Consider the following 24,048-nt stretch of genomic DNA (forward strand, 5'->3'; position numbering starts at 1 on the left):
TGAAGTTGAAGTCTGCGTCTGTGTTGGTAGAGCAGCCTGATTAGAGAAAGCTCCATGTTCAAACTACAGCTGGAAAAGCCTTCATTGACAATGAAAGATACAGAGATTGTGAAGTTTCCATCTTAATCTCTGCGGGCCCAGCTAATGGAACATTCTCCGAATTTCTGGGAAACTTTCTGGGAAGGTGCTCTCAAACAACAAAAGTTCTTCCAGTATGCTTTAATAGAAAGTTGATTAAAAGTTATATTTAATGTATATTTAAAAAAAAAGTTTTAGTTGCATATTCATATGTTTTTTTTTAAAATGTTACTACTTGTTTCAAAATGTTCAGAGAACATTCAAAATTAATGTTCCCATAATGTTTGCAAAATAATAACCTGTAATGTTCCCTTAACATTCGCAAAACCGGGAAAATGAATTGTAATACATTAAAAAAATGTAGATATTTTAAATGTTCCAAAAACGTTCAGAAAGAGTGATTTTATAACTCAATGGAAGCCTGTGTTTGATGGATTTGGACTGTTGAATAATACAGTTAATCAGTGTCCAGGCCAAATCGTGCCCCTGGTCTTTGTCAGTCATGGCCTCCTAATAATCCCCATCCACTTGATTGGCTCTATGACTCTCTCTCCTCTCCAGCTGTAGCTGGTGTGTGGTGAGTGCACTGCAGCCGTGGTCCTGTGGCAGCCATCACATCATCCAAGTGGATGCTGCACACTACTGATGTTTGAGGAGAGACCCCCCTGCCACCCCAACCACCACCACATGTAGTGCTTTGAGTGTACATCAAATCACAATAAAGAGTTATATAAATGCATCATTCATTCAGTGTGCATTGTTTCGTATTTAAAAAGTGTGCATTTCACCTTTATAGTCACTCATATGTGTGAACGTCATCCTGATGGTGCTTTGTGTTTTACTTCCTGCCACGGAGTGCTTTAGATTTTTCTGACTGCCAGTGAAATGTATAAAGGAAATCTAAAACCCATCTTCACAAAGTGATTTTAATTTAACTTGTGTATCTTATCTTAAACCAGAAAAATTCAGTTTCTCAGATAATTCCACAGCACCAACAATAACTTAAATTCTACTTTTTACACTTTTCTTTCTTTTTTTTAAGCTTATAATGTATTGAAATCAACTGAAGCACAACAATAAACCACATTCGTTCACACGTTCCTTTTCAGTCGCTTTGCTAAGATTTTTTTTTTAAACATACATGAGACCAATGCAAACTTGAAGAGTCTTCCGATGTGTGATGAAACACCTTAGCAACAACAGAAATCATCTTATCGTAGACGCTGTAGTCCACAGTAAAGGTTATTCATACAGAAGCCTAATACAATCACACTGCAAATGCCACAAGCCTCATGAGCTAAAAGAGCAAAGTGAACAGAGAACAACAAACTAACTCTTTGAAGTAAGTGGGAATTTTATTTAAAGAGAATAAAACATCCCAGATGGCGAGAGGGATGACATTTACTATTAGAGAGGGAATTTAGAAGATCTCTTCATCCAATATGATTGCTGGCGCTCAGAGTCTTTAAACAGTGCTGTCTTCATACTTAATAACATCCTCTGTCTGAAAAAGTAAACATGAGTTTGAATTAAACCTGATTTAATAACTAAGTCAATCTATCTATAATAATAATTGTTGCAGCTATTACACTGCGAAATGTACAATGGCTAAAACTTTTCAAAAGTCAATGATAAGTGTGTGTGTGCTCACCAGCTTTTGACAGAGTTGTGCCGGGGAGCGCTGAGAACAGCAGGATATGGCCAAGTCCAGCCATGCTTGTGTCCGCTTCTCCCCTCCCTCCCCCTGCACCTCCTTCTGTATCCTGCAGGAAATGAAGCATTGACGATGAAGAGTGTCCCACTGAACTACAACCAGCTCCTTTCCTTTCAAATGCCCTGTTGTTAAATCACATGTACTGGCGGTGTTGTTGTCTAGTCTGACTGTGACTTACAGAGTTTTGAACACGGACAGGTCCAGTTTGAAATACCTTGAGCAAGTGTCATCCAACTTGGATAGAGTCTTTTTCAATTTACTCTCCTGTTTAAACAAAGTTGAGAGAGAGAGAAAGAAAAAAAGAAAAAGTTTGATCAGTTTGACCATTAATCCAATCCTTAATATCAAAAATGACTATGTATTTTCCTTGTCAATGTTCAAAGTCCTGCAGCTGGAGAGAAGATGAGAGTACTGTGTCGTTGTTATGACAGTTCGGGCTTGGATAGATCCCAGCGAGTACAAAGAGCGCCCTGTCGTTCTAAATTAATTGAGATCTCCCAACACACTCTCAATTGGTGATTAAGCTTCATTTTTTGCGTGCTAATGATGTGCGTTCAATCTCTGGATACAGATGCAGTTGCGCCCTTCAGTTAGATGCTCTCACCAGCAACTCGTTGCACTTCGCCAATTACTGTATGTGGAAAAACAGCGAGCGAGCAGATAATTGGAGGATCTGCGAGGGAAAACTGAAAGGCTAAATTAAGCAGCCAGCGACATGCTTTAGATCAGGTTACCTGTGAGATTCTGACATTGTCAAGCAGGAGAAAGTAGTTCTCATAGAGCTCCAGTTCCAGCGTTAAAATAGGATTTCATCTAGGTTATTTTTCTCAAGCATCTTTATGCATTACTGTCTACCTCACCTCAGTGCGATTTCAGCTTGTATTATTGGCCATCCATCAGCATAACATTTCAGCTCTGATGAGAGCTTCAAACAATACGATCCTTCTATGAAAACCAATATGAGGCTTCACAGCAAAATGAAGTCACTCAGAGAGGCATTGTGCTGTAGATGATCTAGACATGCATCGAAGAGATCGCAGCCTCTCACAATAAGTCCCCGCAGGGGTTTGAGCTATCTTACTGGCACAAAAAAAAAAACAAACAAAAAAAAAAACCCTTGAAATCTAAAGAACGGCCTGGTTGTGTAATTTCAAAGAACCAAAAACGTGCTGCTGAGCACAGAACATGTGGTTTCAAATCTACCTGTAATGAAACAAAGATCTCCTGTCACGAACCAGAGACTAGTAGATCATGTCAGTCTCAGGAGGAATAGCGTCATCTCACCTGCTCTGTTAAACACTTTGTGATTTCAGCAGACGAGCAGCAGGCCGTTACTGTGTTCTTGATTCGATCGAGAACGGTCGTCAGCACAGGGAGAGAAATGAAGGCATGATTCACTCCAGTTAGAAACAAGTATCTAGAAACACACACACATATAAACACGCTTTGGATTTCATTCTATACATTGACTTCTGGATCCATGCTATTTTGTAATTCATCTGCTGTGTCATACATCACGAGACTGTTCCTTTCTCGTGGCCTCTACTATAAATGCAAGTTCTGAGGGCAGGCCATGAGCAGAGATGTTCAGCCCACCAGCAGAAGGCTGCAAGACCTCGAAGTGTTTTCAAACTGTCGTCCATTAGAGGTTTCTGTCTGGTGTTACTTCTATGTGTCTTTATTTAGATCTATATATCAATATTTATTACAGTGCTGAATTTCAAATCTGAGTTGATTTGAAATGTTTCTTTTCAGGTTTATACTTCACACTAAATGGGTGGATAAAGAAAAAAACAATTCAAAATCAATATTTTCAGGTTAGTATTTGAATTATTTGCTATGTTTTTAGTCTAATAATGAGTAGTATGCACTGCAGACAACATGCTATCTTTAGATCATAAATACTATTTCTAACACAGTTTAAACTGGTCTTTCCAGGAAAGGACCGTTCCCAACTAACACATTTAACCTGACTTCATTCCAAAACATTTTACAAAACATTATACTAGTTATTATAGTTAAACTATAAAATAATAGTTTGTGTTTTTGTGCTTTATTAAAACAATTTTGGTGGCATTAGTTCCTTTCACACACTGTTACGCTCAAAATAATGTATTAATACAAAAACGAAGAATTTAAAGTTGTATACTCCACCACTAGAGGGTAGAGTTGGGCAGTGTTATGACTGAGGAATAAGAGTTTATATGCTTTTAAGTATACTTTATTTTAATATTAATGAAAACTTCTGTAACTCACTTGAAAACTTCTCTCAAATTTTTGACAGCGCACCCTGTCTCACATCAATTACACTTGCATACACACAGAAGCTACAACAAATGACCTGATATTAGCGCCCCGAAACCCTGTGAAAATGTCACCTTTAATAACACAGGGCCTGAGGTAAACTCAGCAGAACACGTTCAAATTCTGTGTCGAGTGGCTCATCTAATTACAGTTTAAGATAAATTAAACATAGGCTTCTGTGCACGGCTGTCTGCCCCTCAGCAAGAGTTCATTCATTCTTGTCCACCCAGGCACACAAGTAACTTCATATGCCTCATTCAGCACAGCATGCACAGTGCATTCTGGCTACATTCTCACTAAATGAGAAAGGCATGATCAGAGAACATTCGATTGAAGCTGGCCATCATGGGAAAAAAATAAGTCTTAGAGTGTAATCTGTTCTAATGGTTGGGGCTCAGGAAAATGATTGTAAGTGTGCAATGCAAATTGAAATAAATCTGATCTGTTTTAACATGAAAGTAATTTGACCCTATTAGTTGTGGAAATATATAAGAAAAGTCTCCTCCACATCAACTCTATCCACATCAACCTATCTTTATCTTTTGAAAACTAAAATAGATCAATTCATTTTAGGATCAGGCGAGAAAGTGAACTCATTTTGATGCACGGTTAAGACTAGATTTCAGGTGCTTCTTGCAGCCTACATAGATAAGTGTTTTGAAAATAGATCACAAGAGGCATTCTGAGCTCCAGTAGCTGATCATAATGCAAATTAAGCATAAATCTGAAGCTATTTTTGCTCATTTCTAAGCATTCAGAGAGACATTTTGATAATATCCACAAATTCAGAGCCACACTATGAATAATTCATGATTATGTGCACTTTTGCGCTTTAAGAGACTAACTAAAGATCAAAATCAAGAAGAATGCTCTCCGTTGTGTGTGGACCGGGACTATTCCCATGTATAGAGGGTCATGGTGAATGCACAATATTCAGTTTACATCACATTATGCAAGACAGATCAAAATATTATTGCAAGGTCTTCCTCAAACAAAACACGTGATCTTTGCACATAATAATGAAATGAGCTGCATGGCTAACAGCAGGAATCTGTTTTCCGGTTGACCTTTGCTTTTGGACACACACGGATTCCCAAACTCCAAATATTGGCTGAATATTAAATGAGCACCTGTCAATCCCGTGTGGCTGAGCTTCCTCACAGAGCTTAGATGAAACAGGACTGGCTACATCTGGAAACTGACGGGGTTGCCTTTTCAAGTCATCCACGCAGACCAGGGTGTCCAGGGCAGGTTTCTTGCAGCACTTCTGGAAATCCTCAGACATGGAATGCAGTTTGGATTCACCACAGAGATCTTTCTGAAAGCTTGTTAGCTATTACGAAGAGAAAAGAGCAATTAATCAGGCTGTTCTAATGACTTTCATGGCAAAATAAATGACATCGGAGAGCTTTCAAAATTTCCATTCCATGTACTTTTTATCTTTAAAAGTTAGAATAATCACCTCCCATCATTCCCTTTTCTTGGTATTTTGATAAAACCACTCCACTTAAATAATTCAGCCTAAATGGCACAAATAATAATGATAAAAATTGAACTGAACAGGAACAGCAGTTTTGATTAAAATAATTATGTGGTTGCTGGTATTAAGGTAAGGTACAGCCAAATTCAGAACCACTGAAAAAGAAAATATATATATATATATATATATATATATATATATATATATATATATATATATATATATATATATATATATATATATATATATATATATATATATATATATATATATATATATATATATTCGGTGAGTATTATGTCTTCCAGTACTAAGGATAAGCACATTGTTTTTGTTTGTCATATCATCAGATATCTTCTGAGTTGGAACAAGAAATTCCACAACCAGAAGGGAAACTGGTCAAAAGAATTGTCCCAAGAGAGATCTGAACCTTTGTGCTGCTCATTGTGATTTGTTGAGCACAGTATTGGGCAGCTCACCCCCTCCTCTGACCGCTCTCCTCACCTCTTCAATCATACACTCAGGTTGGGGCTTTAAACAGCATTTTTCGAGCCCAGAGTGGAAACGGCTGGACAGGGCTGATGCCTCTTCAAAGGACAGTCCGAGGAGATTTCCATAATATGCAGACAACCTACAAACATGACATAATTTACATATGTAAGGCAACGTAAGTGCATAGTATGTATTTTATACATTTCATGTTGGCCCATAGGAAACTAAACAGTTAACTATTTGAAACTTAACTATATACAGTTTAAAGATCTTGTTCTAATCTTACTCTTCTCCTTCTTAGTCTTTGTAATTCATGTCTACACACAGGCTTCAGTTCTTCAGTTCCATCCCCGAAGTCTCTTATTCATCTTGCACAGTTTTACAGTTAGAACATAAATGGGTTGGAATCAAATTTTTGGTTACACTTTATTTTACAGTGTCAGTGTCCTTGCACGTGACATGTACTTACTGTAATAATTAAAGTAAATTATGCATGATTGCATGCAACAACCCAGACCAAACTCTTAACCCATTGAAAGTAATTGATATTACTCAGTACAATTACACAGAAATATGTATATTTACACTGTAACAATTGCACCTTAAAATAAAGTGACCAATTATTTCAATCAAAATTCAATTTATGCAGTATATCAAAGCTTTAACCTGTAGACTGCGGAATTGACAACCCTGGCTCTACAGGATTCTTTAGAAAATATACAAATAAAGATATATGAATATCGATGTGTATGAAAAAATAACAACAGTACTAGTTAGAAACAGCATGAGGATGAGTAGATGATAACAGAATTTCGATTTTTGCTAAACTGTTCCTATGATGGTGTGATGAATCTGTGCGAGTCATGGCATATTTACCCATATTTGAAGGATTTCAGATTTACTTGGTTGTTGCAAACACTGGAGAGAAACCTCAGAAAAATGTTAGAGCTTCGCATCTGGAGTCTCTGTAAACAGACAGGATTTGTAAAGATATTATACTAATAAATTCAACTCCACCAACTCCACTGATTGTAATAATCATCATAATTTGGATCATTATTAGGGTTTCGCCCTACATAAATGAAACTGAATCGAACTGATTTGAAAGATATCATTATATGAATCACCCTTCTCCTCAAAATCATTTCATTCCATTTCATATTTCTGCTCTCTTTTTTTTTTCAAATTGCTAGACAAAACTAGACAAAATGCATGCTTCCCCCACAGCAACTGAAATAAAGCAATTTAATTAGTAGCTTTTTAAAGCAGTGTGGGCAGCAGACGATCAGTAGATGTGAGTCTGCCATCAAAGGTTTTGTTTTGAGAATAATATCTTGGAATCCTGTTTGTTCCTCACAATAGACCGCGCAAGAGCCTTCAGGCAAACTGATGCCAAAAGCAGACACACAATACACAATGATGATTATTAGTCCCATTACAGTCTGGAAAAGCACCCTTTAGCTTCTATATGTCAGCATATGGTACTTATGCACTTTTTAGACAATACATATAAGAATAGAAACAAAGAGGGGAACAATAACACTTCTACAGGAAATGTGTGCAATATCCCATTATCCAAAATACAAGCAGACTGTCTATCTCTTAATGACTTGACTCATTTTTTAGGGGGTCTGAGGTAAAAGACAGTTGACAGTCTGTCTCCCTTATAACAGTGACTTATATAGTGCTAATTTACCAGACAATGCATTTTTCATGTTTGAGCCATTTCTGGACACCACAACAAATATCTATAATTAGATTTTTTTTTCGATCCAGCATTCGTTCTCATTTCAGTGTCGGCTACTTCAGCTGTGACATCTAATAATAACAGTCCTGTAAGATGTCTTACCTGAACAACAGCTATTATAGATGGAATGTATTGCATGTATTTTGACTTGGAACTGAACATTGCTGGGGAAAATAAGAATAAATGACATTTCGGACTATGTAGAAAAAGTAGTTTTTAAGTCAACAGAGCAATCAGGGCCTATTCTTGGAAGTGCATTATTTTTTATTATTCATCAGCTTCAATTAGACAGCTTAAAAATCGTGTATTTTGGTTTAATGAATGCATTCCTGCTGAAAAAAAAAAAAAATAATAATAATTAGTCTTCATGTTAGTTCTGTTATAGTTATAAGTTACTGTGTATATATTAGGCATACTTAAACATTCCTATGTCACTAAATTTGTCAGTATACATTTAAAATACATTAGCCTTGCACTTTACATACAAATAGCTAGCATCATTAATGAGATCATGTACAACAAGCCTGGTGGGTAAATCAGCATCTTACACTAAAGACCAGCTTCAAAATACATTTATACCGGCTGATAGCCTAAAGTATTCTGATCAACAATCCAGAGTCACAGGCTGACAGGAGTTTAATATGTTTTCTTTAATATAGTTTGTTTTATATTTGAGAGAGATTTAAAAAAAAAAATGTAACAGAAGAGAAACAATTAGGTGGTCCCACTTTATATTAAGTGGCCTTAACTACTATGTACTTACATTTTAATTAATAATTTAGTACAATGTACTTATTGTGTACATACATGTTTTTACATTGTACTTATATTTAAAAAAAACGACATGTAATTACATCCCTCTCCCTAACCTTACCCCTATCCCACCTCAATAGCAGCAAAAGTGTTTTACAATACAATATGAACACAGTAAGTACATTGTACTTATTTTTTTTTGCAAGTACATAGTAGTTAAGGCCACCTAATATAAAGTGAGACCAATTAGGTCTATATTGAGCCATTAGAATCTGAACTAATTACATTTATTGTTGATGCCCCCAGTCATCCTAAACGTATTCTCTCTGTGCCTTGGCAAGGCGGAAGGAAATGAAACTGCGACAGGCATAGTATGGTATATTAATTTAATTTGTTATTTTAAATGGGCTGGTTCTAGGATTTCAGGCTCCCGATATAAGCATGAGCTAATGCTGTGTATTTTGTTTCACATGTGGTTTGTTTATTTATTTAGAGACTTATTTCTTGCATAAGTATAAGAGGTTGCAAGTTTAAATCTTAATCACAGTTATAAATGTAAATCACAGATGACAGTTTTTAGGGGGTCTGAGGTAAAAGACAGGTGTCAGTCTGTCTTCCTTATATAACAGCGACTTATGTAGTGCTAATAAACCAGAAAATGCATTTTCATGTCTGAGCCATTTCTGGACACCCCAGCAAATTTCTATAATTAGCTGTTTTTCGACCAGCATTCGTTGTCATTTCAGTGTCGGCTACTTCAGCTGTGACATCTAATAATAACAGTCCTGTAAGATGTCTTACCTGAACAACAGCTATTATAGATGGAATGTATTGCAGCGTCTTACTGTGTGTGTGCGCATGTGATTGCAAAAGACAAAGTTATCAAATATAACAGATTTGGAGTAGGCCATAATCACCATTCAGTTCGTTCACCCAACATCACCCATCTCACTAAGATTATGCCATCCCAGGGTTTCCAATAAATGTAATAAGAAAAGTGTGGTTAACTCTACCTCATGAAGGAAACAAGTGGTTTTGACAGCAGGGCGGCAACATCTCTCTGCCATTCTCACATGGTTCTGAGTAGCATTTAGAACAAAGCCTGCTGGGATGTTTCTGTGCCTCCGGGCAAACTCATACACATACCTGAGGGAGAGAAAATAATGACTTATGACATCAACATGGTAAATCAAAGCCCTCAGACATGAGTCACAGATGTCACAGGATATTCTGTTCCTCTGTTAGTAACTACTGGAGTTGAGGATGCAAATGCAGGCTTTATTCAAAGAGTGTTGAGTAAACCACAAAACAGGCAAAGGGTCAGGGCAGGCAGCAAAACAATCAAAAACCAGAAACAGTCCATAGTCAAAAACAAGGCAAGGCATGGCAACAAGAAACATGGAAACCCAGGAACAAGGATGAATCGACTACACTGAGTTAGCTTCATTATGCAGATCTTTTTTGAGAAGTAAGGTAAGAAAAGAAGTGAGACACCAGGTTCGGCAATTTGTGTGGATGTTTGTCAAAACAAAATTACTGATGGCAGACTCACATCTGCTGTTCATGAAGCTTAAATCAGCTTTAAAACATTTTTTAACAAAGATTACTGGATTTACAATTATGTTCACAAAATAAAATAGTATTTCTACTTCAAAATGTCATGATTAATTCAATGTATCTGCCATTTTTTTGTGATTACTTCAGTGTTTTGAACTCTTAAATGTACCTAAACCTGTCAAATGGGGCTGTAGGGACACACGTTTTGTTCATTTTGTTAAACTCAACTGAAACAGCTTTTGATGTAAAGTTATTAACTATACAGAAATCTGCTTCACTGAATCAACAACAGGCACTTATCTCCTCTACAAATTCAACCACAATCAGATGAGACTATAACAGCCAAAAAGCAATTAACACTTTGAAAGAAGTGACCATTTTTTATTTTTTATTTTTTTTTATTTACTTAATTTGTTTCAGGACGAAGGCCTTCTGCATGCCATTAAAGTCCAAAGAAAATATTGTATTATTACTTAAATTGACTTTGAATAGAAGATCTGACCAAGAGGCCTCCCCTGAGGCAAACCAGCCCAACAAGCAATTATCACTTCCACCTGCCTATTAAGCCCAAATGTCTTTCCATAGGCAAAAAGGAGATGAGATTTCCCAAAGCATTTTCAACAAATAAGGTGTTATTGTTTCTAGTTCCATGGATAAATTACACATGGTCAAATGGTATTTAACTCCCAGTAGAGCAATGGAGAAAGAAGACACAGAACATACTGACATTATTTAAAACTACGCTGTAGGTTATTACAGCTCACAGATATCCAAGACGCACTAAAAGCACCACCAGAATTTGAAGGTTTATGAATTCCTCTGGCTCCGATTTGGTACCAATGTATGGAAACTTCCTTGTGTAAACTTACAGCTCTCAGGTAGCAAACATCAAACATTTCCTTTAGGTTTTGCTTCATGTTATATGCTTTATGTTAATGCTTTCAGACCCATTGTAAAACTATTCCACACATTTTAAAAAATGTGTAGCCTACCCCAAGGTATTTTACATATCCCTTATTACACGTTACATGTACTATTTGTAGTAATAAAAATAAATCATGCATAATTACATGCAATTAACCATAACACAAACCCAAACCCAAACCCTTGAAATACATAGTACATGTTAATTAATTTGTATACAATTACACTATAACAAGGACACCTTTAAATAAAGTGTAACCAATATGCTAAAGAAATGCTTAACTTAATCTAAGATAACTCTATATGAATCCTGAAAAGTGTTTGATATCCAAAATGGTGCCCTTAAGAGTAAAATGATGAAGAAAAACATCTATGAAAGTCATCAAGACTATCGGCTCACAAATGACTGGCATACAATAGGTTGTCAAGATAAACAATTTGCATTCATAGATATTTGTATTTATATATCATAAAAAAGGAAAAACTGGTCTCAGAATTTCCTTTAACTAACTTTTTGCTGAAAAGCAATACAGCAGATGAACAATAAGAAAGCTTCGGGTTCTTGATGCAATGCGTTTCAGTCTCTAGAGCACGAGAGAGTTTTCAGAACAGAGAGATGTAATCATAATTCATTAGAATGACATGGGAAATAAGTTTCTTTCTCTAATCATGCTATAACAGTTTAGAAAAAACCATGACCATTCAGACAATTTAAATAGCCAGTGATTTTTTTTCTGAATTCATTTTATTGGGATACTTCATACTAATGAATGTATTTGGAAGGAAATGCTAAATTTGCAGATCCAATTTGCACAAAAGGCTTTTCAATAACTATGACTTAGAAAATGTATACTGTGTTTTTTCCTTAGGGAATATATTTTAATATACTCTTTTTTAGCTACAATTTCTACAAAGTTATACCAAAAAGGCTGGATAGAGCCTTTCTGAAGACTTAGCGATTTGGGTAGTAGCAATGTGTTTATCCTAAAGAGAATGAGAAATGAAAGCGACCAGCAGGAGAACAAGAATGTTACATTAATTTCTTCTGTTTTTATTTCCTATAATGAGCCCGAAGCATCATGGACTTGATAAGTGGGACAAATCTCACCTGACAGTGAAGTTCTTCTCGTCTTTAGTGTACTCTGTGCAGATCTCTTCATTTGTGGGCTCCGTTAGGGATGCCAGCTCATCTGCAGTGTACCGTAGTGAGGCCAGACAAAGTTTCCTCTCTTGCCCCTGAAGTGTGCAGCATTGCTCGATGCCTGGATGTTTAGGGAATGGAGAGTCCTTTCCGCATGACTTTTCAGAGATCTCTGTAGCCTGGGAAAAAAGGTTACTATGTAAATGGAAAGCAAGCACACAACACAGTAAAGTACTGACAAAATGAAAAATGTTGTCTATATGTGTAAAATGAAATGTGTTTAATTACAAATCAATATATCATTGTTTCTCTGGTGTAGGCCTGATTGAAATATTTTATTTATTTTCCATTTAATAGTTTAATTTTGCATGGCTTCATGTTCCTTTAATGGCACTGAGACAATCAGATACATCAGAAATGGCTATCATATGTGCAGTGAAGCTTAAGCCTGCAGTGTTTGAAGCCCATTGAAACTGTCCTTGTGTTTAGAATTGCAAAGGCAATGTGAGCAATCAGCAAGCTGAAGCAGATGAGAACATTCTGCTGAAGCAATTATTTTTTAATGACATGAAAGATACAATAAATGGAGCAGCGAGTTACTATGTACCCACATCAACTAACATGCACTGTAATTCATTTGCATTGAAGTGTGCAGAGGATTGGGCCTGGAACTGACAATGGAAACGTTTCCAGAATTGAGCAGGAATTGCCTCCGGCCAGGATACATGTTATTATCCCCATGCACATATTAAAGGAGAGTTGAACTTGTATTAATTACATGAGATTATTTCTTTGAGTAAAGCCTGCATCTAAGCAACAGTATACTACAGAAATTCATTCTCTAAGCCACTTATCCTCTGTAAGGGTCTTGGGTGTGCGTACTGTGTATCCCATCATATTAGTGTTTAATGTATACATTGCCTGTTGTATCTGGCAACAAAAAATTAGCAGCAGATCGTGCAAGTTTGAGGTGGGGCTTCTATAGATCGGATTTGTTGGTCCCATAGAGGCCATGGGAACGCCTTGAACTCTTTGTCATATTCTTCAAACACACCTGAACAATTCCATCTGAACAAGTGTGGTATTATCTTGCTGAAAGAGACCACTGCCATCAGTGAACAATGCTACCATGATGGGGTATATGTGACCTGCAACAGTCTGTAGGTGGTATGTTTTAAAGTAACATCCACACAAATAAAAGGACCCAAGTTTTCCCAGCAGAATATTACCCAGAGCATAACTGCCTTGTCTACCTGATCTAAAAGAAAATGTGATTCATCAGTCTTCCATTGATCTATGGTCATTTTCAGTGTTAGACAAGGATCATCATGGGCACATTGCACCACATTTATTGGTTGTAACCACCATTTAAATTTGTACACACACACACACACACACACACACACACACACACACACACACGCACACACACACACACACACACACACACACACACACACACACACACATACACACACACACACACGTTTGTTTTTGTAAAAAAAGTGGGGACATCCAATAGGTTTAATGGTTTTTATACTGTAGAAACTGTATATTCTATCGCTCTTCACCAACCCTACCCCTAACCCTAACAGGAAACTTTGTGCGTTTTTACTTTCTCAAAAAAAAAAAAAAAAAAAAAAACTCATTCTGTTTGATTTATAAGCATTTTGAAAAATGGGGACATGGGTTATGTCCTCATAAGTCACCCTCTCCTTGTAATACATGCGTCATACCCATGTCATTATACATCTTGTAAACATCATTATACATCTTGAGTTGTGTCCTGATATGTCACAAAAACAAGAGCACACACACACACACACAAATTCATATATTCTCACCTTTGTAGATGATGGTTTCCAAGTTCACCATTTCAAGAAAGTGGCATTTTGCCACTTAGGATATTGAATATAAAGGACAATAATCAATAAGGACAAGCAGGGAGCAATTAGACCGGGAAATGAGGCAGATTTAAACTCACGTAACTCCCATAAGTACCACAACTCAAGATGTCATAGCAATTGCTTCCAACTGTGATACGGCTCAGATTTAAACATGCTTTCATACCAGCTAGAATTTTAGATTTCTCCAAAAATAGATTATTTCTTCTTCATTGACAGCCACTGCAATGGCCTGGCTAACAATTCACTGATGTACTTACAGAATGATAAGAATCTTGATGACAGGAACCCATGAAAATGTAATGAAATGAGCTGAGCTATAGCTGATGATGAAAACCGAATCTGAGAGATTTTGCAAGATGAACTTTATACAGTCAGGCAAAATAAACAGCATAACGTATCAATGAGAAGACCATCAAGGGTGAAAGACTTGAGACAAGATAGGCTGCTGTCTGAGTTAGGGATGTAATTAAGTTAACTTTCTCCTGAACATTCAAAGTAAAAGGGGCATGAGTTTATTTAAGGTATGTTGTGCTAAATTTAGCATGTGATTCTGCTCCAGTTCTGCTTTAAGCTCAAGGCTTCGAAAACACAGAAATAACAGACACAATACAAAGTGTACAGGTGCATCTCAATAAATTAGAATGCTGTGGAAACGTTTAAGTAATGAAATTCAAACTTGTGTATTAAATAAATTCAGTGCACACAGTGCAACTGAAAAAGTTTAAGTCTTTGGTTCTTTTAACTTTTAAGAGTTCATCTTCCTGTCATCTACTTCATCTGTGTGCATTGAATTTATTTAACACACGAGTTTCACAATTTTAATTGAAGTACTGAAATGAACTTTTCCACAACATTCTAATTAACTGAGATGCACCTGTATATCCTAAATTTAGCTATGGTGGCTTTTAGTGTCTTAATGGTTTTAGCTATCATTTATTGACTGTGCGGCACCTTGGTCAGCACATGTTGCTTTTAAAGTGCTATATAAATAAACTTGACCTTTAGATTTAAAAACCACTTGCATGCATTTAACATGGGCTTCTCACACATTTAATTATAACATATGGCCATTTTAATTATTGGGTTATCTCGTTTAATTTCTCACATGGGTTAGCAACTAATCCTGGACATTCCGGTTTCAAGACGTCATACTGTCCACCATTCAGTTAAAATACTTTTGCATATTTTTGCATTTTCATTTTTCATTGATTGGGCAAACAGAGCTTTCCACCTGCTTTATTAATTGTGTGTCCATCTGAGCATGTCATCCACTTTGTCTGATTTAAGTCTCCTGATGCATGCAAAAGCAAAGGCAAATAGCTGCAGTTAACATGTTTCCTGTCACTATTTCATGCCTTTCAGACTTAAAAATAAATAAAAAATAAATATAAAATCTGTCACTAGCAAAACATCTACTGTAATATAATGAAATAATTGTAATTTATGTAGCTTAAAATAAATATTTTGTCAGGATACACAATTATTTTTGCTAGTTTTTTGTTTAGTTTTTTTGTCAGTGGGGAAAAATGCTTTTACAGCGTGTACCAGCATAAATTAAATGATTCTTCAGCCCCTGGTTAGTTTCACGATGTTTCACTTGACATAGTTTCTGTCATCCTTTCATTCGTTTATTCAGTTCACCTGTATTTGTTTATTATCTGATTAGTTCCCTCATTTAGTTCTTGTATAAGTTCTCCCTGTTCTTTTCAGTTCTTGTCCAGTATTGGTGTTTGTTGTTGTTTTGCTGTGGGCTCCTGTTGCCTTCATGGATTATCATCTTATTGGATTCAATTAAACTTTTGTGTAGATGACCTTTGTCTTTGTGTGCCTTTCCTCTACATGAAGCTGACACAGTTAGCACTGCTTTTTTTCTCTCCAGCAGGTTTTCATTAAAAGCTGTGCTAACCCTCATTTACAATCACAAACATTCAATTTAAATGATATGTAAACCCAGGGTTAATAAAATGATTTTAAGCTGAGAACTGTATGAAAATCTTTAGAGTTTTATCTCTATAAGCTAATGGATTTGTATTTGAAACATGGGATTCATTCGGATGAGTTCGACTTGTTGCTTAATTCTTTTCAGCCACAAAACATGTTTTCATCATAGAGGACAACCACTTACTCCTTTATCATAGCAGTCAGGACTTGCATCATCTTTGCAGCATTGTTCTGCAAGCTTACTCATTTCATCTGCCACACAACTGACCTCCTGGAATGTGCCGTTCGGGAACTTTTGACTGTAGAGGACAGTGACCCTGCGGGAGGATTAAAGGTGAAAAGAAGTTATGCAAGCATGCTCAGAGAAACTCAACTAATTGCATCAAACAACACAGGGATAGTGTATGTAAAAAAAAAAAAATACACAATGATATGGAATTAAACTGAAATTGAAAACCTTTTAAAACTAACTTTAATAAACTTCATCTTGAGATCCAAATATTTTGCACATGTAAAGAAGCAGTGCATTTATATCCATGAACTGTGTTTGAGACTTAGAACTGTGTTAATCCTCCGAGAAAAGAAATTACATTTAAACTTACATTTCTTTGAACTTTTCGATTCCAATGGCTTTGAGCTCTTGGCAAACATTTTCTTTGGCATAGTTCTTGCCTGCAGAGATATCAATATTATAAAGAATAACTGCATTAATCAACATAGCTGAATCTTTCTATTGATTTTTCTTTCATAGAACATTTATTCATTTTTCTCAACCTGTCTTTAACAAAATTTATATTACTATTGTGTTTTACTTTGACACTATTAACAAAAATCCTCAGTGAAAGATTCTACATTAAACAAACAAAATAAATGGCTTACTCCTTCCTTTTTTCAATGTGTAAATAAAGCCTGTAAAATACCATTACATTTAACAAAGTCTGTTCTTCCTACCTTTGTCAGCCAGCAAAGTTGGTACTATTAAAACTGAAATTAAAATGAGAACTGTGTTCCTCATATTTTACCACAGGTGTTTTACCAAATGTGAGTTCAAATTAGAAACTGCTTCTGTATTGCAGTTTTAAAAGAAACAAAAGTGTGCATAGTCAAAAATTAACTTCAGCAGAAAACAGTCAGTTATGTAAATGTTTAAATGCAAACAAGACTCTGGCTTTCACTTAAACCCCATGACATGGATTGACAGCTGGTCACTAAAACTACAACTGTTTTGACAGGAGTGATGCAAACTTACAACGAACGGCTTTGTGAACATTTTAAAGGTTATACTCAGAACCTCACATCTGGTTATTAAAGTTTATCTAAAAATACTCCAGATATGACTTCAGATTTGAGCCTGGCATTAAGAAGTAGGCTCAAAAGCTCCTAGAAAAAAAATGATTTTTATTAGAGTTCACTTTGATATGTGAAGAAAGCCTTTTGTTCTTCACACAGGAAAGGTTAGCAGATATCAAAAGATGCTCTGATATTCTGTTCCAGCTGAAAGTGCACTTCACAGTTGCAGTGGACTCAGCATATTAGGTTAGCAATTTATGTTGATCTTTAATTAATTACCACACTATATCAGATTCAAGAAATGCAAAATGTATTCATAGTACATAACCATATAAAATATACCATAAATGAAATAAAAAAACTAAAGAAAATCTGTAGAATATTCAAGACTCCGACCTTTAGTGGATGGTAATGTCGCAATCAACTGATTGACCGATGGCTCATTATTGCCATTGTTGAACTGAGTAAAATCCTTTGCTGAGATCAACAAAGGCAATAATGATCTAGCATAAGAAATACACAGCATGTTAGTTACAGAATATACCAAATATATTATAAAAAAGCAATTTGAAACTAAATGTGAAACAAACCTTGAATAACAGTGTATCTGCCTTATAATTTCTACAAAGAGCTGTAAAATATATGACCTGTTGAGGAACATTTTCAGGTCACCTGGAAGAGCAAATATACAGTTCACAGTTATAAGTGTGGTATTGAAGAGGAGAAGCTTAAACAAATACATAATTAAGCAAAAAATACAAATTAAATTAAAGATGAAAGATTTCAATGTCAATGCAATTTATCAGAATGAAAAAGAGAATACATCATTCTTCATCTGGTAGGATAAAACAGGTTAATTTGTCCAGTTTTCTTAATTTAGGGTTTTGCTGCCAAAGGCTTGATAGAAACATAATAAATGCTGAGGAATGATCAGTATGCTCAGTTCTAAATCCCAAAATTGAACAATTGTATATACAATATTCATAATTCATTATTTTCAGTTTTCAAAAAAGAACTTTTTTTTTTCGACAAGACCCACGTTTATTCTGAGGTCAATTGGATAATTTTATTTAGCATCTTTTGCAGATGTTTCACCTTCTTGATTCTTCTTCACACCTACCCAATATATTTCAAATTTCATCTTTCTCAAATAGAATGATCCCTTTGGCAGACCATTTCAATTTTACTCAAATGTCCCCAAATACCGACGTGCTGCTCACGGTTGAAGATCCATTTCTTAGTAACTATGGCTTCAGAGATTATAGGCTGCACCATGGACAGAGTTGAATCAATAGTATTGATCAACAGCTCCCATTCCAGACCTGTTATGGTCCAATAATCCAAAAGGTACAGGTACATTATTAGTTCATTTTGTTTTCAGCCGTATGTTATAAAATCAGATTCTTTTGTCACACGCCGTTCACATTCTCAAAATAAAACACAATAGATGTTTCAGTCAAAACAATCAATGAAATCTGCTTTGGCTGAGAGTCTGTTCTACTTTTGAATCACTGGTCATTACTACACTGTAGCTTCCACCATTTTCCAGACTTTAATAGGCCAATGGAGTTTTAGATTCACAATACAGGTAGACCGCATTGATTTTAGGTGTCTGGTGTAGTGCAAGGCCAGCTCCGTTCTTCTCATCAGTCTTAAAGAGCACCTCCGAACTGAGCACAACTGACTGATACGGTACAGACTACTGTTTACAGAGTTCCTGAGGTCATGGTCATATGGAGTTCAGTGCCAGATAGTGATAGATGATCAACCAGTACTACTTTGGTCTGGTGAATATCTATGATCTAACACAAACAGTCGTCTGTATAATTAGAGAAAAACAAATCATTTCACCAGGCACTTTTGTTTTGAATCATTGGTTCAGATCACGTATGCATTGCAGTACATCACATTATTCCAAACGGTCAGATTGAATTTCAAAGGTCTTCTGTCACTGCATTCACGTCATACTGCACAATATTGTCTAAATACTAAATTCTCTCATGGCCTTCTGATAACTATATGGCATTCACTAGTCAATAGTGAATGAGCGAATGACTCCGAGGTTCTGAACATAGTAATTTCATGAGTACCCAAAGTGCTACAAACAGTTACAAACAAAACAAATATAATACTAAATTAAAGCTGCAAGCAGCGATGAACGGGCCCTCGCACCCGGGCTCACCGGCAGCGAGTGGCTTTAGTTAATAGGTGAACGGTGAGAAATATGCGTTTAAACTCATAAATATAAGTAGAATATATCAATGTTTATTGCATATATGTGCCAATCTTCCTGTTGCCAGCAGGTGGCACTATCATTATAATGGAATATTGGCCTTCAGATGTGTTCAGGGCAGGACGCTTATCACACAAGTGAAGTTTTGGCAAGATCGGACATTTTATGCCTGAGTTATAACAACATCCTATTTCATGGCGAAACATCGAAATTTGCCAGGCCGCCATGGACACGCCCTTTAACGAAACCTCAAGATCTTCGCAATTTAAGATCGTAAAAGGCTTTAGATTACATTGACAAAGTTTGGTGTTGATCGGAATAAATCTCTAGGAGGAGTTTGTTAAAGTACAACCCCTGAAAATGGCCAAAACAACACTAATTTTGCAGAGAAAATTCTAAATAACTGACTTCCTGTTGGAATTCGGATTTCGTACCAAGAGACTTTTTCATAGATATTGGTGTGTTACATGTGTATACCGATTTTTGTACATGTACGTGAAACATAGCTCGAGGCGCACTCCGTTTAAAGTGTATACGCACTCCGTTGAAAGTGTATAGGTGGCGCTATCGAGCCATTTTGCCACACTCGATGGAATATTGGCCTTTAGATCTGTTTAGGACAGGACCCTTATCACACAAGTGAAGTTTGGGCAAGATCGGACATTTTATGCCTGAGTTATAACATCTTTTATTCCAATGGCGAGACATCGAAATTCATCACGGCGCCATGGACACACCTTTTAACAAAAACTCTGGATCTTCACAACTAAACATCACACAGGTCTTTAGATTAGACTGACCACAAAAAAGACATTGATGTCATAAAATTTCTAGGAGTAGTTTGTCGCAGTGTAAAATATGAAACTTCCTGTTGCCAATAGGTGGCGCTATGACTATAACTGAATATTGGCATGTAGATCTGTTCATGTTCAGAGTCTCATCCAACATGTGAAGTTTGGGGCAGATTGGACATTGTATGTCTGAGTTACAGCAACTTTCTTTTTCATGGCGAAACATCGAAATTTGTCAGGCCGCCATGGACCCGCCCTTTAACGAAACCTCAAGTCCTTCGCAATTTACTATCGCAAAGGGCTTTAGATTGCACTGACCAAGTTTGGTGTTGATCTGAATAAATCTCTAGTAGGAGTTCGTTAAAGTACAACCCCTGAAAATGGCAAAAACAACACCAATTTTGAAGGGAAAATTCAAAATAACCGACTTCCTGTTGGGATCCGGATTTCGTACCAAGAGACTTTTTTGTAGGTATTGGAGTGTTACATACGTGTACCAATTTTTGTACATGTACGTGAAACATAGCTTGAGGCGCACTCCGTTGAAAGTGTATAGGTGGCGCTATAGAGCCATTCTGCCACACCCGGTGGAATATTGGCCTGCAGATCTGTTCAGGCCAGGACTCTTATCACACATGTGAAGTTTGGGGAAGATCGGACATTTTATGCCTGAGTTATAACATCTTTTATTCCCATGGCGAGACATCGAACTTCGTGACGGCGCCATGAACAAGCCTTTTAACGAAAACTCAAGATCTTCACAACTGAACATCGTACAGGCCTTTAGATTAGACTGACCACAAAAAAGACATTGATGTCATAAAATTTCTAGGAGTAGTTCGTCGCAGCGTAAAATATGTCACTTCCTGTTGCCAATAGGTGGCGCTATGACTATAACTGAATATGGGCATGTCAATCTGTTCAGGTTCGGAGTCTCATCAAACATGTGAAGTTTGGGGCAGATTGGACATTGTATGTGTGAGTTATAGCAACTTCATTTTTCATGGCGAATCATCGAAATTCGCCAGGCCGCCACGGACACGCCCTTCAACGAAAACTCAAGATCTTCGCAATTTAACATCGCAAAGGCCTTTAGATTAGGCATACCAAATTTGGTGTTGATTTGAAGAACTCTCTAGGAGGAGTTCGTTAAAATACAACACATGGAAATGACCAAAATTACACAAAATATGCTCATAATATTAAAAATAACCGACTTCCTGTTGGGTTTAGAATTTCGCTCCAAGAGTCTTTTTTGTAGGTATTGGTGTGTTACATATGTGTGCCAATTTTCGTGCATGTACGTGAAACATAGCTGGAAGGCTGTTGATTTTCTTGGTATAGGTGGCGCTGTCGAGCCATTTTGCCACACCCTCTTCTGAATCCTATATCAGACGAAAATTTTCACCAGGTTTGACGCGTGTGCAAAGTTTCATGGCTTTTTGAGCATGTTAAAGCCCTCAAAAATGTGATTCATTCGGGAGAAGAAGAAGAAGAAGAAGAAGAAGAATAATAATTAAAGCTGCAAGCAGCGATGAACGGGCCCTCGCACCCGGGCTCACCGGCAGCGAGTGGCTTTAGTTAATAGGTGAACGGTGAGAAATATGCGTTTAAACTCATAAATATAAGTAGAATATATCAATGTTTATTCCATATATGTGCCAATCTTCCTGTTGCCAGCAGGTGGCGCTATCATTATAATGGAATATTGGCCTTCAGATGTGTTCAGGGCAGGACTTTTATCGAACATGTGAGGTTTGGGGAGGATTGGACATTTTATGCCTGAGTTACAACAACATCCTATTTCATGGCGAAACAATGAAATTTGTCAGGCCGCCATGGACACGCCCTTTAACGAAACCTCAAGATCTTCGCAATTTAAGATCGCAAAAGGCTTTAGATTACACTGACCAAGTTTGGTGTTGATCTGAATAAATATCTAGGAGGAGTTCGTTAAAGTACAACCCCTGAAAATGGCCAAAACAACACTAATTTTGCAGAGAATATTCCAAATAACTGACTTCCTGTTGGGATTCGGACTTCGTACCAAGAGACTTTTTCGTAGATATTGGTGTGTTACATATGTGTACCGATTTTTGTACATGTACGTGAAACATAGCTCAAGGCGCACTCCGTTTAAAGTGTATACGCACTCCGTTGAAAGTGTATAGGTGGCGCTATTGAGCCATTTTGCCACACTCGATGGAATATTGGCCTTCAGATCTGTCCAGGCCAGGACCCTTATCACACAAGTGAAGTTTGGGCAAGATCGGACATTTTATGCCTGAGTTATAACATCTTTTATTCCCATGGCGAGACATTGAACTTCATCACGGCGCCATGGACACACCTTTTAACAAAAACTCAAGATCTTAACAACTAAACATCACACAGGTCTTTAGATTAGACTGACCACAAAAAAGACATTGATGTCATAAAATTTCTAGGAGTAGTTTGTCGCAGTGTAAAATATGTAACTTCCTGTTGCCAATAGGTGGCGCTATGACTATAACTGAATATTGGCATGGAGATCTGTTCAGGTCAAGAGTCTTATCCAACATGTGAAGTTTGGGGCAGATTGGACATTGTATGTCTGAGTTACAGCAACTTCCTTTTTCATGGCGAAACATCGAAATTTGTCAGGCCGCCATGGACCCGCCCTTTAACGAAACCTCAAGTCCTTCGCAATTTATTATCGCAAAGGGCTTTAGATTACACTGACCAAGTTTGGTGTTGATCTGAATAAATCTCTAGGAGGAGTTCGTTAAAGTACAACCCCTGAAAATGGCAAAAACAACAGCAATTTTGAAGGGAAAATTCAAAATAACCGACTTCCTGTTGGGATCCGGATTTCGTACCAAGAGACTTTTTTGTAGGTATTGGAGTGTTACATGTGTGTACCAATTTTTGTACATGTACGTGAAACATAGCTCGAGGCGCACTCCGTTGAAAGTGTAAAGGTGGCGCTATAGAGCCATTCTGCCACACCCGGTGGAATATTGGCCTGAAGATCTGTTCAGGCCAGGACTCTTATCACACATGTGAAGTTTGGGGAAGATCGGACATCTTATGCCTGAGTTATAACATCTTTTATTCGCATGGCGAGACATCGAACTTCGTCGCGGCGCCATGAACAAGCCTTTTAACGAAAACTCAAGATCTTCACAACTGAACATCGCACAGGCCTTTAGATTAGACTGACCACAAAAAAGACATTGATGTCATAAAATTTCTAGGAGTAGTTCGTCGCAGCGTAAAATATGTCACTTCCTGTTGCCAATAGGTGGCGCTATGACTATAACTGAATATGGGCATGTCAATCTGTTCAGGTTCGGAGTCTCATCAAACATGTGAAGTTTGGGGCAGATTGGTCATTGTATGTGTGAGTTATAGCAACTTTATTTTTCATGGCGAATCATCGAAATTCGCCAGGCCGCCACGGACACGCCCTTCAACGAAAAGTCAGGATCTTCGCAATTTAACATCGCAAAGGCCTTTAGATTAGGCATACCAAATTTGGTGTTGATTTGAAGAACTCTCTAGGAGGAGTTCGTTAAAATACAACACATGGAAATGACCAAAATTACACAAAATATGCTCATAATATTAAAAATAACCGACTTCCTGTTGGGTTTAGAATTTCGCTCCAAGAGTCTTTTTTGTAGGTATTGGTGTGTTACATATGTGTGCCAATTT

General features: G+C 36.9%; 1 protein-coding gene across 2 annotated transcripts; it reads right to left on the reverse strand.

The window, feature by feature from the left end:
* Positions 1–1,412: 1,412 nt before the first annotated feature.
* On the reverse strand, positions 1,413–17,150 carry LOC113091267 (vitamin D-binding protein-like). 2 transcript variants are annotated; one of them, XM_026256678.1, is made up of 12 exons: positions 16,990–17,150; positions 16,641–16,710; positions 16,223–16,355; positions 12,158–12,369; positions 9,582–9,714; positions 6,945–7,033; positions 6,081–6,207; positions 5,227–5,429; positions 3,077–3,209; positions 2,007–2,056; positions 1,730–1,841; positions 1,413–1,582 (listed from the first exon to the last, which is right to left on the reverse strand). In XM_026256678.1, the coding sequence occupies exons 1-12, from the start codon at positions 17,051–17,053 to the stop codon at positions 1,544–1,546; spliced, it is 1,365 nt and encodes a 454-aa protein (XP_026112463.1). In that variant the 5' UTR covers positions 17,054–17,150; the 3' UTR covers positions 1,413–1,543. The 2 variants fall into 2 exon arrangements, with proteins under 2 accessions (XP_026112463.1, XP_026112462.1); XM_026256677.1 differs by having other exon boundaries at positions 1,971–2,056.
* Positions 17,151–24,048: the final 6,898 nt, after the last annotated feature.

Source organism: Carassius auratus, unplaced genomic scaffold, assembly GCF_003368295.1.
Source record: "Carassius auratus strain Wakin unplaced genomic scaffold, ASM336829v1 scaf_tig00214152, whole genome shotgun sequence".
In the NCBI taxonomy this organism is placed as follows: Eukaryota; Metazoa; Chordata; class Actinopteri; order Cypriniformes; family Cyprinidae; genus Carassius; species Carassius auratus.